Source organism: Leptinotarsa decemlineata, unplaced genomic scaffold (genome assembly GCF_025532065.1).
Source record: "Leptinotarsa decemlineata unplaced genomic scaffold, Ldec_3_MD MMD2_tig00026340_RagTag_RagTag, whole genome shotgun sequence".
In the NCBI taxonomy this organism is placed as follows: domain Eukaryota; kingdom Metazoa; phylum Arthropoda; class Insecta; order Coleoptera; family Chrysomelidae; genus Leptinotarsa; species Leptinotarsa decemlineata.
In genome coordinates this window covers 15,835,963-15,851,374 of record NW_027412694.1, presented here as the reverse complement: position 1 = coordinate 15,851,374, position 15,412 = coordinate 15,835,963, and the positions used below count along the sequence as shown (strand labels likewise).

At 34.1% G+C, this 15,412-nt stretch overlaps 1 protein-coding gene across 2 annotated transcripts; it reads right to left on the bottom strand.

The window, feature by feature from the left end:
* Positions 1-5,078: 5,078 nt before the first annotated feature.
* LOC141485902 (uncharacterized) lies at positions 5,079-8,857 on the bottom strand. 2 transcript variants are annotated; one of them, XM_074183555.1, is made up of 3 exons: positions 8,601-8,857; positions 8,082-8,248; positions 5,079-8,002 (listed from the first exon to the last, which is right to left on the bottom strand). In XM_074183555.1, the coding sequence occupies exons 1-3, from the start codon at positions 8,771-8,773 to the stop codon at positions 5,805-5,807; spliced, it is 2,538 nt and encodes an 845-aa protein (XP_074039656.1). In that variant the 5' UTR covers positions 8,774-8,857; the 3' UTR covers positions 5,079-5,804. The 2 variants fall into 2 exon arrangements, with proteins under 2 accessions (XP_074039656.1, XP_074039657.1); XM_074183556.1 differs by lacking the exon at positions 8,601-8,857 and having other exon boundaries at positions 8,082-8,573.
* Between the last annotated feature and the right edge of the window lie 6,555 nt (positions 8,858-15,412).

The following is a 15,412-nucleotide window of genomic DNA, read 5'->3' as shown; positions in this document are numbered from 1 at the left end:
CCTAGTATAGTACACGTGAATGTTTTTATGAATAATGAATTTTTTTTGTTGTCACAAACGAAAATAACACAAACATAAATATAGATCCCATATAAAGTAAGTAATTTATTACTTTTGAATATTCCGCAACAGGAGACTGTTAAGTTCATGTTAGGCATATTCTTTATTATACGTTTTTGCTTAAAGAAAATGCGTTCCAAGTTAGTGCTTCCACCTCAGAACATAACTCCATATTTGAGGAAAGGATATACGGTTCCATAGTATGCTGTATGTAGTGCAGCAGTATTCAAGTGACTTCTGAAAATTCTAATTGCATAACATCTGCTAGCCAGAGCCTCGAAATGGTCGATCTACAGTGATCCAGGATGAAGATTCGAAGACCTGGTGGAGACTGATTCATCACAAACAATGCGAGGGATGCCGGAGAAACAAGACGTCATCTTTCATGCAGTTACTGATGATTCAAAACGTATTGGAAAGTTTAGAATGCCTGAAAATTAGGTGATCCACGATCTGAACGATCGACAAAAATTGTCATGTTCCAAAGTATGTTCTTCTTTCCTTTTGCGCAACAAATACGATCCTTTTCTTTACACGCTTTATATTAGCTTCACCTGTATGTATGTATGTTTGTTTGTGTGTATGTTTGTTTGCTTGTAACTCTCGAACTCGAGATCTGTATTGACAGAACCTGTACGTAACCTACTTGATAGGTTGTTCAGAAGTAAATCGAAATGAAAAACATATTTTGAGAATTATAAATGTTAGCGAAATTTATCACTACAGATGGAATATTTTGAAATATCCGTAATTTAGTACAGAAAAACGTTTTGAAGGAAACGAAAGATACATTTCAAAATCTATTTCGATTATTCGAAAGCAAATCATTTCAAAATCTAATTCGATTATTTGAAAGCAAAACAGAATGTGGATTTCAGCAATGAAAACTATATCGTAAATTGTACACCTGAAACATTCATTTACTCAAATATTTCGAAAAATCTAGAAGTTGAGGTGATTGAGATACATATCAAATGAAAAGATTGATTTAAAAAATAAAATGATTCACTGAAAAAATACTTTCAGTCCGTTAATATTTTGAATGAAACTTCAAATCAAGACTGAATTGTTTTTTGAAATCATTACTACAAATTTTCTCTTTACTTCGAAACAAATTTCACAACTGTTCGTCCTCTGTCCGTACTGCATCTCAGTACTACTAAAGAATTTACGACCTCAAACTTTATTATGTTGTTTGAGAGGAATTTCACATCCGTGCGACGTCTGTTAAAGATTTATAATACTAGTAACTAGAACTTAAAAAAAATATTTTTGACAATAAATCGGACTGAAGAGTAAACAATAGATATAGTTTGAAAAAACTAAAAAACACGCTTCTATACTGTATGAAACTGAAAAGTTTCATACACTATAACATTCTTTAAAAGTGTGTTTTTTAATTTTTTTGAATATATTTAAAGTTCATTTGCTTTAGATTTGTTTACTGTCAGTCTTCAAGCATAGCCCACTGACTAATAAGAAAGTTTTTCTTCCTTATTCAGAGGACTCAAGCAAATTACGGATATGCAGTTGGTTAGTACCTCGTTCACTAGATGGAGTGACATTTTGTGATGCTCGCTCCAACTTCTGAAGAGGAATGAAATACTCTGAAAGAATTCCGATTTCCAATTGTGGAATATCATTGAATTTAAGTCGATGATGATCACTATCTTACACTGATGAGTGGCTAATAAGCCTGAAACCGGTCTGCAAGTGTGCCCGTTCCATAATTTGTACAGTTGTATTGCCAATTGCATATGCATGAAATTTGATGTGAAGATTCCTGCACTGACGCCTGTCGGATATAATCCAACGCCCTTCGTGGTATTAGCCAGAGGAGTAGCTGTTTTCTGATAGGCGTCAGTCCATTAAACCTACTGTGTAGATATAAAGAGACAGGCTTGAACGTTTAAAGTTCATTTGCTTTAGATTTGTATTCATTTAATTGAATCGTCCCGTGTGATGATGAAAAGTGAATCCTATACGACAACAGGAGACAGTGGTTGGACACAGATAAGCCACTCAGACCCCAGGCACTCTCCAAAGGCAAAAACCTATCAAAGAGGACCATTATTACTGTATGGTAATCAGCGGCTAGTGTGATTCACTATCACTTCCTACAACCTAGCCAAACTATCACAGCAGAAACCTGTCGTGAGAGAATCGGCTAAATGTATGAAACATTGCGTCCACAGCAGCTGGCAGTGGTCAACAGAAGCGGTTCCGTATGTTTCATAAATCACCTTTCGAAAATTAAAACGAAATGGGCTTTGAAATTCTGTCTTATTATGTACTCCCCAGACCTCTCATCAATTAACTAACATCTTTTCAAATACCTCGGCAAAAATTGCCTTCGTCGACTTCATCGAATCCTGAGTACTCAATTTCCATGCTGACGGAATTAATCGACTTGTGTTTCATTGGCAAAAGTATGCTGATTCAAATGGCGCATATTTAGATCGAATTGAATGAGTATAGACTGAAATATTATAGTTTAAAAACCGAAAAAAATTTTTAAAATAACTGGATAGAAAGTCAACTCAAATTCAAAATTTCAGTTTTTGAAATGTTCAAACCGAATACTGATGAAAGTGAAAGAAATATAATCTCATGGTGGGGGTTTAGGTACACCATTAGTTTCAAGTTTTATCACATAGATACTACTGAAGTTGTTGATGATTATGTCAAAATCATTCTGAAATAGTGACTGTCAGCCGAGTTTCATTATGAATGTTTTTATTTTCGCCCTGTTAAACTCAACTTATTATTTCGTTTTTTCTGTCTGTTCTGTAAATTGAGAGTGGAATCAAATAGTACTGGTGATGTTATCAATGTGAACCAACCAAAAAAAAAATGTTAAACATGAATATATTAGAATTGTTTCATGAATTCATGGAAACTGGTAACATTAGCAACAAACAAAATGATCATTCAAGAACGGACAATAACGAAGGTATCAATATTGCAGTTCTAAGCCATGGTACCGTGATGAAAAATATGCATTCATTGGCAAAGTATCAGAAGAGAGTCTGAAAACGGTTTTAGAATCTTTCATCAACAAAAATTCCACCCCCACAAAATGAAAATAATTCTTGAATTGCACGAAGTTAAAGAAGGGTTCTATTTCGTGGAATTCTTCGGGAACGTGGCAAAAGTAATCCAATTCTGTTGTACATCACATGTTTCTTGAATGAATGTACCTTTTATCGAAATGGGCAAATAAATCGTCGAAATTACCATTACTGGAGTAATGGAAAACTCATAACCAATAACTCACAAACTAAATATTTGGGCAACAGTTTTGGGTAATTATAATATAAGACCATTTTCTGAGAGCCAATCTGAATGGTGTAGAACAAATCAGTTCGTTGAATAATCAAGTAACACCAAAGATCAACATCAACATTGCGTAGTACCAGTGTGACGCTTTCTCGATGATAACTGGGTAGATGTATTGGTAGGAGAGGTACCACAGAATAGCCACCTAAATCCCCGATTTGATTTCACTGAAAATTACCAGACGATGTAATCTACTAGCACCTGATGTCATTCAGAATGTAGGAGGGGAATCAGATGGAGTAAATAGTTTCGTTTAATTTCACTTTCTAGTTGAAAATAATTGTTCACCGTTGTAATGGCCAGAAAGTGTCAGAGTTGAATAAGGAATTGAAAGATCAAAAAATAAGATGTGACTTGACTATCACACCCATTTTTGACATTATGACACTGCATATATAACTTGAAACTAGTTTACATACAATTTCAATATGTGATCCCTATGTCAGTTTCAGGTATTCCAGTATATGAATTTCAAAAAATTTTGCTGGATATCGATCGGAGAGATCATCCGCATTTTCGAATGAAAATAGTCGGTGGGTTACTTCTTCGATTGACGACTTGTTTATTTTGTGGAAATTCATGTTCACTGAGGATACAGTACAAAAACACACTTTTGTCTATTTTCAACTATATTTCTTTATTGTTGACCGGTTTCGGCTATTACACCATTTTCAAAAGTAACTGAGTAATTTATACCTATGTTGCTTATTCTATCATGAATGATTTGATATACCTGATATACCTGATACCCGGTACCTGCGTTTCATATACCTGTAAAATCCATGAACATAACAAAGCTTTCAATATAATGTAGGTTTTGGTTCAGGAGAGGACTATTATTTAAATCAAGTTGTTCGTTGAGGACAATAGAATTGGGATTTTTCTTTGACCTGTTTATTTCCATAGATTCCAACATATTCATCATTTTCCCTTTTTCGCATGTGTGTAGGATCTTAAAATTATCTTTATATGTTTCGAATTTTGAAGATGTTCGTACATTAATAATTTTTTATCCGAAATGACATGTTCGTGGTACCTTGTATCAAAATTTCTCCCAGTTTGGCCTGTATATATAGCGGGGCATTCACCACATTCTATTCGATATATACCAGATCTCTTCCCTTTCTCTAATTTAGGTTTGGCGTTGAATAATATGTTTCCTAAATTTCCGTTGGATGTGTAGGATGTTTGTAAATTGAATTTTGAGAGATAATTTTCAATATTCTCGGAGATTCTACCAGCATAATTGATACTAACATATTTGTGTTCTGGTCTTGTGGAAATTGAGAATAGTTCTTTCATTATTGATTTTTGTTGATATTTCATTATAATGTTGTTTACTAGAGTGGTAGGTATTTTGTTATTAACTGCTATTTGTTTAATGATTGCGATTTCACTTCGGAGGTTTTGATCAGAAAGGGGTATTGTGAAAGCCCTATTTCTGTGAAATCGGGTTAAAAGAGTCAAAAGGTATTGTGCAATCTGTGAATGTGTTTTTTCGGAAAATGTTAAAGTCGATTTTATCATTGTTTTTGAATATTGTCAGATCTAAAAAATTTATCTCATTGTTCTCTTCTATCTCTACGGTGAATTTGATCTTATCGAGTAGACTATTGAGGAATTTCAAGTAATGAGGTAAATATTTGTCTAGTTGAACCATCGAAGCCTACTAATTGTCATCTACATATCGCTTCCCGGCAAAAAAAGTGTCGGAATACAAAAATAGCTGTTTCGAGAAAATGCAACTTTAATAGTTTTTTGTTCATCTGGACGTCAATAATTCAAAAACTATAATAGTCAGATTGCTGAAACATGGTGTGTAAATAGCTTATTTATATATTCATTATAAGGTTTTGAATTCAATAGCAAAATTATATTTTTTGGTAACTAACTTTTAAGAAACTTTTGATTTAATGAATATTGTGACTCTTTTTTCGATTGAAATTTCTGTAGCTTGAAAAATAATACACATTATGATGTATGTAATCACCTTTATTTTCATTATCAAAATTCTTCAACATTAATTAAAAATAAAGAAAAAGTAACCAGTTTATAAACTTCTCATTGAAATAAAATAAAAACAACAAAAAATAACTTCTTAGTTATAAATTACTAGTTTTGGCATAATCAAAAATCACTCTCAAAACACTCGTTGGCCGATAACAATAAAAAATATTAATCTTAGAACTAACATGAAACTACATACGTCTAAATGCAATCATCATCATTACTTTTATTGGTTAACTGTCTTTACTTATAAAATTCAGGCACATACAATAAAAAAATAACTAATTGAAACCCTCTCTTCAACATATTTTTGAAATAAGGAAAAAAAACAAAACAAACTTCTTCATAGGTGAAATAATTCTTTTCCACGTGAAATCAAGTAAAAAAAGCTAAATTATTCATCTAAGAGATTTATAAAAAGACTCATAAAAGGTGGGAATATGGTTATTGTGTAATAAATCCAAAAGATCCTTCAGTTTATTTTCTTTGAGTTTCGGTTTAGATCGATATGCGAGTTTGAGAGATATTGAATTAAGATTTTTTTTTCGCGTTAAGACTGTTTCGGAGAACTGATGATCTTTAAAAGAGGTTTTAAACAACAGCTTTGTAGGATCGTCCTGCATTAGTTTGAAAATCTTCACCTCAGAAATTTTAAAAGACTTTGCTATAGTTAACCCAATATCCTCAGACAGGCGCTTCAATGAATAAAAATCAGTAGATGACATTTCTGTCACGGTATAGGGATTGCCTTTCTTCTTAGCGGATTTAATAGCTTCAACGTATTGACTGGGAACATAAATTGGACCTGACCTGAGTCTTCTCTGTATTTGTTTTTCTATTGTTGAATGAACAGAATCAGCTTCATTTTGTGTATGTCCAGTAATTAGGTACTTATGTGTTATAGACTTTATTCTAGGGAATTTTAAAAGCGCATACAAGTAAATGGAAATTATGAATCTGTTTTTGTTCTGACCACAACAATTGTCAGAGTAGAATATTAGATCCAAGCCTGGTCCATCGTAATTCACCACCCTATTTTGAATAAACTTGAACAAACAAGATCCAATTTCATCAGCTCCGCGGTTTGCTTCTCCCTCATGCCAATAGAAACAATCGGTTTTATCATCACTAATTAGAGACACAGTGAAATTTAAGGTATTAAGTTTGGATTTGTAATAAAAAATAGATGTATTGCCTCGTGGAACTTGCAGGACTGCTTGCAAATCATAAATTGCAATAATTTTATTTGGACCAGAGGTTTTTTTATCAGCGTCTTTCTCAATTCGGGAAAGGTCCTTCTCTTCAATGTGTTTCAAATACTGGACTTCTAAGTCTTTTTTCGTATCACCTTGGGCGTTCTCATAACGTACACAAAGTTCACATCTGTCTTTTTTCGGCTTGAAGAAACTGATATTAAATTCACCATTGAAAATTCTTGAGTACAATGTTTCATTCGCATAGGGTACGTTATTAGAGTCACACAAGGTTTTATAATCTCTATAAAGATCATTGAGCGACTTTCCCCCATCAATATATTCCCTTGACGAGTTTTTTCTTATGTAGTGAGATTCCATTCTTGGTATTGAATTGATATGATCTCTGATACCCTGGCGAATAGATTCTGCAACTTTGCTATGATTGCCGTGTTTGCCCCTCATGTCTTGTTCAAGAAAACCGTCTTTAGATTTTTCAATAACTGTTCTGATGACACGATCATTAATATCTAGTGTTGCCCTGAAAAAAGTTTTGCATACTCGAATAGGCTCTTCATTAATTTGGAAATAAAAGCTATGGTTCAGTTTTCGTGGTTGAATTTTACCCGTAAATCTAAACGCAGGAATAATCGCTTTCATGTTCTTATGAATAAAATTACGTTGAGCAGCCAGGTCTCCTAATTGCCAATAGTTTTCAAATATTTTAGATCTATTAACATCGTTTATTTTTTGAATACATTTTAATTTGCATTTTTCACCACACGGAGGTTTCAAGCATCTCGCAGACATTTTTTTTTGTGACTTAGAACGAGAAGTGTAAGGTTTTCCGGTGTTTCTTAATATTTTTGCTTTATTTGACAACCATTCATTCACACAAGATTTACGTTTTTTGCCAGATTTACGTACTGGACTCATAATCTGCTCAGGAACATTATTGTTAGGTACGTTTTCTTGGTTACACGGCAGAGAGGATAGTACTGTATCATTAGAACTACAGCGAGTTTCAGATGACCTAGACTTAGAAATAGTATTGCTGCTGCTGATACTGCTGCTACTGCTGTTGCTGCTACTATTCGACGAGGAAGTCGATGAAGAGGAATCAGAAGATATAGACCGCTTGCGATGTGAAATATTTTTAGAAGTAGAAGGAGTCACAGCCAAATTCTCTGGTACACCAATATTTACGTAAGGTTGGGTTTGATGCTTCTCTTCCGACAATATTGGTGAATTCCGCTTAACACGTTTTCTTATAGTCGGCCGACCAACGCTACTGCCTGAGGTAGAACTCGTATACCCACAGTCAATTTTAAAATTTGGGTCTTTAACACTGTCATCACTGTCTTCGAAATAAACATTTTCTTTATCTGATGTTGTATTTCCATCTAAAACAATGAGAGTAATTCGATTTATCAAACCTTAAAATAAGAGTACAATTTAAATATCAGTTCAATATTAACAAACCTGTACAGAAAGGTTCTCTAATATTTTCAATAATACTTGGACTCATACATTGCGTATGCAATATGTTCTGATCTTCAGCATTTTGATTACAAATATTTTGTTCGTTACATTTCTTGCTAGCCAGTTGTAATATCAATGCTGCCCGACTATTATTATTCATATTGATCCTAAAAAAATGGATAATTAGTAAAGACTAGTACTAATAAATAAATAAAATATGCAACGTGGCATTGAAAATGCGTTCAATTTCATACTGAAAAAAAGACCGAACACAACATATAACTCGTGATTATTATAAAAGTTTACAACAAAACGACACTACATGTGTTGCGTTTTTATAAACTCCCCTAAATCGCGATTATAGATCAGAAACAGCAAAAAAAGAGACCCTTTACAGGTTATGTCTGTTTTTTGTATGATCTGGCAATATTTACAATGCTTTTTCGTCAACAATACAGTCATAACTCAGATTGTGCCGCCTTTTCAGAAACAATTCTAATATTAGAAAGTAAAACTTACCGATAAAAAGTCACATTACACGTTAAAACACTTTTTTGGCGACACAGTACTCGTGTACTCTGTATTAACACAAATGTGACACTGTTCACGCCGGTGTTCGGAGCAAAACGGCTCCGTGAAAAAGAGAACTCAGTACCATCTAGCGGTAACCATGCGCAACATAATAATGACATTTTTTCAGCCGGACAAATGAAATACGCACTATTTAATGCTGTGATTATGTCATTTTGTACCTAATATGTGTTGTGACACTTTTCTTGCCGGGAAGCGATATCTAAACCAGAACATAATATGTTTATGGGAAAGACAGTTATTCAAAATTAGATTAGTCTCTAAATTGTTTAGGAATATATCAGCTAGTAACGGACTTATCGGTGATCCCATCGGTAGGCCTGAGTTCTGTATATAAAATGCATTATTGAATTTATATAAAATGTATTATTAAATTTAAAATAGTTTTGTTTTAAACACGTGTTGAACAGTTCACAGAGTTCACTGTTGACATACGGATTAGTAGTATGTCTATCTAATATGTTTTTAATCAGGGGAAGGCATTAATCTGTTGGAATATTTGGAAACATGTTCTTGATATCAAACGATACTAATTTAATGTCGTTGTTAATTTTTATGTTGTTGAATTTGTTTGTCAAGTCTATAGAATTTAGTATCGTGTGAGAAGGTTTGAAATTAGTGATCTCCCTGAATTTGCAATTTAAAAATTTTGACAGCTTATAATTAGGGGTATTGGTATATGAAACTATCGGTCTGGCTGGGTTACCGAAACCGGTCAACAATGTGGAAAATATAGTGAAAAATAGACAAAAGTGTGTTTTTGTAGTGCATCCTCGGTGAGTTACCTACTCATTAAAATGGGGAGAATTAACGGCTTTGATAATGATCTCTGGGTAACCCCATATCCTACAGATCTTGAGCTGAATGAACCGTTATAGTTTTTGATTTCGTTTGGGGAGAAATGACCCTATGGATTTGTGTAAATTTCAGAATGTTGCCATTCATCTGGGGACTACATTTCAGCCGATTTTTCCTTTTCATCTCTATGTCAATATAATCTTCATAACGTATTCAATTGAAAAATGAGAATTTATACTTTTAATGTTTCTATATCACTTGTATTTGTGATCAACCTCTGTAAATTATAAGGATATTTTCAAACAAATACAATAGGTATGTCTTTAAAGGACGAAACTGCAGTAACGTTAGTCACGAATAGTGGTGAAAAAAATAGAAAGTTATATTCCTCATTCTCCACTATAATCTCCCACCACGTAGTAACAGCTATATCCATCAATTTATGGAAGTTTTGAACTGAAGTATTTTTTGAATACGTTATAATGTATTCCCATCAAGGATCGGCCAGTTCTATTTCATTGTCATTAACATCATTCACCTTTTGCAATTAACTGGTTCATATCAAAGTAGAAAACAAAAGCAAGCTTATTATTTTAAGTTTTTTATACAACAATTTGTTGAAAATCCTTTCATACTTTTTCATGCGGATAGGTATTATTCTGAATCATGCATTTGAACCTCGACGCAAAACCGCAGTTCGGCGCAGTTTCCATTACAATGTACGCTTTAATTAACGTTTCCGTTAATTATTTTCTTTCGTTCGTGGTTTGCACACTATTTTTATCTGGTGAACCATAATTTTCCTTTATCGCGTCATTGTTGTGGCATTGGAGCGCAATTTGATTATAGCGTGCAACCATGGAGTATGAAAAGGATGGTTATAATCAAAATGTTAGTGTGTGTCGATCAGGTAAAAACTCGTAAAGTTTCAAATAACGCGCATTCCTCGTTATCTTTTTTCAATTCAGTCCGATGAATCAACGGGAGAAAATCGAAAATCTGTTAATAATATTTCAATGTAACTATTTTTTCCATACTAGCTGGAAACTGGGACATTGACAAATTTGTCACAATTAAAATCAGCCCAAATCACCCAGTCTAGTTCACGAATTGAAAATGGTGAAAAATAGAGACAATGGTTGAAAAAATACGTGCGGTAGGCCATTCAATCTGGAATTATATCTGGAAAAACGGGCTACAGTCATTTTTTATCACATGAAAAATTGCAAAAGTTATAAACAAATTAAAGATGAGATAAGAATGTATTGGGGTTTCACCGTATTCCAAAACCTATACAAAATTAAAAAATTTGAAAAAAAATCCTTGAAGAGAAAGAAATTTACAAAAAAAGTTCCACCTCTCAAAACTCTATCTCTATCATTTACAATTTCAATTTACCACCGAAAATAGAACTTCACGGGTGAATTTGAGGATGAGGACACGGCATCTAAAGCGAGTTTAAAAAAAACATATTTTTTTCAACTAATAAATAATAATTTAGAAATTTGAAATAATCAAGGTGTATACACAAATTCATTCATTATAATTTTTTTATTCCAAACAATAATGGATAATTAACGTATTTTCATGATCTATTTCGATAGCATCTGAAGCGAGTATTTAAAAAAATATATATTTTTCAACCAATAAATAATAATTTAGAAATTAGAAATTTCTATATTTATTATAATTATCCCGTTTTTATATATAAAGATATTTGGTGATATGGAAAAAAATCAAGGAAGCCACTATTGAACAGTGGAATTTTTTTTTGATCTGGTTGATATGAATCTAACTTCATTAACGCCTCCTGAGATATCAGTTGAAAATATTGTAGAACAATGTTTTAACATTATGGTCGAAACAGTAGAAACAGCTATTGGAAAAACTTCCAAACTGAAAAAACACAATCCCGTCCCCTGGTGGAATAAGGAATATGAAACAGCCATAAAGCTCAACAAAACCGCCCTCAACAAATTGAAGAGAAACCATTCTGAAGCAAATCTTATACATTTCAAACAAACCAGAGCACATATGAGATTCATCATCAAACACAGTAAAAAAATATCTTGGAAAGCATATGTTGGAAAAATAAACTCTTCAAATCCATTAACTGAAATCTGGAAAAGCATTAACAGAATGAAAGGTTTGAATTATAATACTGGAATAACATGCCTGAACGAAGATGGTGATATAATCTTTGGAAATGAGGAAATAGCAGAAACTCTCTCCAATTTTTTTCAAGGGCGAACGTGTGATGATTCCATACGTCTTCCTACAAAAATTAAGTGAAAAAGGAATCAATCATCTCCTCAGTATTGTAAATGAAATTTTTTTATCGCAACAGTTTCCAAGCAAATGGTCAGAAGCAATAATCATCCCGATACCCAAACCAAACGAAAACAAATCAGAATCACAGTCATACAGACCCATATCTTTAACATGCACAATGTGCAAAATTTGGGAAAAAACAGAATGATCTAATCATTTCAGAGCAAAGTGGATTCCGAAAAAACCGCTCCACTTCAGATAACCTGATAAATTTAGAATCGGACATACGTGAATCCTTTGCGAAAAAGCAAAAACTGATGGCAGTTTTTTTTGATATCGAATGAGCCTTTGACAGAGTCTGGAGAAAACAAATAATAAAACAACTGCACTCATGGGGCGTTCAAGATGACCTTCTAGTATTCAATAATGATTTCCTTTCGAAGAGACTGTTTAGAGTGAGAACTAATGGAGTATTATCGAATAACAAAATACAACAAAATGAAATACCACAAGGTTCATCTTTGAGTTCAACACTATTTCTCGTTTCCATAAATGAAATACTTAAGAAAATTCAATCACCAACTAAAGCCAATCTGTAAGCTGATGATCTTGTGCTATATATAAGCAGCAGAAATATCCACTCTGCAGCTAGACTGTTACAGGGCGCAATACATGGTTTAGAAAGATGGTTGCAGAAAACCGGTTTGCAATTTTCACTTACAAAAACTAAATGTATCATTTTCTCCAGGAAAAATAATGATATCTTTCCCTCCATTATGCTTGAAGGCCAGCAATTTGAATTTGTCAAAGAACACACATTTCTGGGACTTATCTTTGACGAAAAATTACTGTGGAAAACACATGTGAATAAACTGAAGCAGTCATCCCAAAATGGAATAAATCTCATGAGAACCATAGCAAGTCATTCTTGGGTAGCAGACTGCATATCGCTTATGCGGTTATACCGGGCAACAGTCAGATCCAAAATTTACTATGGTGCCGTTGCATATGCTACTGCAAAGCTTATATGTAGAAGCAAATGAATCCCCTCTAGTACTACGACAAAACTATCTAAGCCTCAAATATGCTGCCAGAATATCAGCAAACCCAAAGAACCCGACTCATAGGCGAACGTTTCCTAATCATATCAACCCCATATATGAGCGAAAGATACATTTAGCTACTCTTTTCCACAGCAGAATCCACAGAATGTCCGTTTCCCTCATGTCTGACTCAACTTATCCCATACAACCAATCTATCCACCTCCATGGACTATTAAAATTCCTCACTGCAACACTGAATTATTGAGTCTTCCAAAAAGTGAAACAGCAAGTAAGGTCATCCAAACGAAATTTAGAAATATCACCCGCAAGTACGCTAAGTTCAATCACATATACACAGATGCATCGAAAACAATAGACGGCGTAGGAGTTGCCACAGTCAATAAAGAACTTAGTCAATGCTACAAACTACCTTCCACATGTAGCGTATATTCTGGAGAAATATTTGCCACAGGCTTTGGATCAAGCCAAGCATATGGTGGGCAATACAGTTATTTTCACCGATTCACTGAGCGCTGTCAAGGGAATACGTCAACTTCACCCAAAGCATCCGCTCCTCCTCAAATCAAAGTTGATCTTTAAGAACTATATCATGACAATCGTTCGGTGGAAATAGTATGGGTTCCTTTTCACATTGGTAATCTCGGTAACGGCAGATTTTGTGGTACGTAACTCCTTTGAGAACCTTGAAGCGATAAACATAAATAAAGTTTATCATGAAGATTTATATAGTTCTATTAGAACGAAAATTTCGCAGGATTGAACAGAAAGGTGGCAAAAGCAAACCACAAATAAATTATTCAAAGTGAATCTGGAATTGATCAAACAGAACTGTTCATACTCAACCAGAAGAGATCGAATCACAATTACTCGTTTGAGGATCGGTCACATCAGAATAACACATGAACATTTATTCAAGAAACAAACTCCCAAATTATGTGAATTTTGCAATACACTGTTGACAGTGGAACACATCATATGTCTCTGCCCCTACTACAATGAAAAACGAAAACTAATGAACATCAGTGAGAACATAAAACTTACTTTGGATAACAATGTGGAGCAAACTATACAATTTGTAAAGAAAATCAATCTATACAGTCAAATATGAAGTTGGTATATATGTGTGTATATATCTATTATAACTTGCAAGGTACCCCGCTAATAACCCTCTGTGGTTGATGCGGTTCTTGCTTGAATAAAAAAAAAGGATCAGCGCATACATTTTCTATAAACAAATAGACTATGTGGGTTTTCTTTGAAAAAATTATAATTTCATTGTCTTAATAATATTATGATTCAGAGAAGACATTTTTTCTCAACAACAATTTTTAATTGTTTGTTATTATTTTTTATATTTCAAATGTTTAAACAATCAGTCAACTAATCAGTATCTCCTTCATTCTATTTGGACGTTGGCATAGTCCTTGATAAAAAAACTCACCTGGAACGCTCACATGGAAAAAATTTTACACAAAGCCAGACTGCTCTATGGACATGTCGAAGGATTTGTGGTAAAACTTGGTGTTTAGGTATCAAACAAATCCACTGGATTCATGTGAGGTTTGTCAGACCAATAATCACTTATGGTGCAATTGCCTGGTGGCGAAGGCTTTACAGAAAACGGCTCAGGCGAAGATCTATGGCTTTTATAGACAGGCTTGTCTTGCCATCCGTGGTGCCATCAGTACCATACCGTCAGCCGTCATGGAGATCTTTCTAGATCTAACTTCTCTCCACATTTTTGTGGGGAGAAAGTCTAGATGCACTGCATATAGACTTGTGCACATTGCAACTTGCACAAATCAATTTAATGCAGAGGGCAACAGATTTGGGTTGATACAGGAAGTCACAGCATTCTGGAAATGACCTCTGACTTTATGCCTCCAACTGCCAACGACGAACTGCCTTATAAAGTAATGTTTTCGAGCAGAGAAGACTGAATCCTCGGGTTGAAGGAAATATTAAGAGCTAATAGTTGTTGGTTCACAGATGGATCAAAATTACTTTCCAGTTCTGGTGCAGGTATTTTCAGTCGCAGACCTAGGAAAGAGATATTAACCTGCCTAGAAATATATACGACTGCATTTCTAACGGAAATTTACACTACGGAGAGATTGGAAGAATCCAAACTCATACACAAGTCAATAAAATATTCTCGGACAGTCAAGCGGCGTTGGAAGCTCTTGGCTTCTACCGATCAACGTCTGAATTGTTAGCAAATTACCAAAATCGACTCTCGTCGATAGAAAGACTCAATAGATTGTCTGGATACCTGGCCATACTGGCGTGGAAGAAAATGAGGCTGCTGACTCTCTTACAAAGGAGGGTGCTGCAAGCAGCTTCATATATCCAGAACCTGTCATTGACATCACTTTGGGCTTTGCCAAATGAAGATTGAACACCTGGATGGCGAGAATATGTATGGACTTCTGGCAGAATCATCAAGGATTGGCTAACTCCAAGGCGTTTATTCATCCTACGAAGCTTGATACCAAACAGTTGTTGGTCTACAGTAGGGATGTCTAACAGGCCTTCTCACAGGTCACTGTCATCTGAATATCATTATTATCATTATTATTATTATTAGTATATGCAGAAACTCGGAC

Bases quoted from the DNA above. Each gene is read 5' to 3' on its own strand.
- LOC141485902 (XM_074183555.1), bottom strand. From the start codon at position 8,773: ATGTCATTATTATGTTGCGCATGGTTACCGCTAGATGGTACTGAGTTC. The intron at 8,249-8,600 runs GTAAGTTTTACT...CCATTTTTTTAG, and splicing joins TGTAATGTGACTTTTTATCG to GATCAATATGAATAATAATA. The intron at 8,003-8,081 runs GTTTGTTAATAT...TCATTGTTTTAG, and splicing joins TAGAGAACCTTTCTGTACAG to ATGGAAATACAACATCAGAT.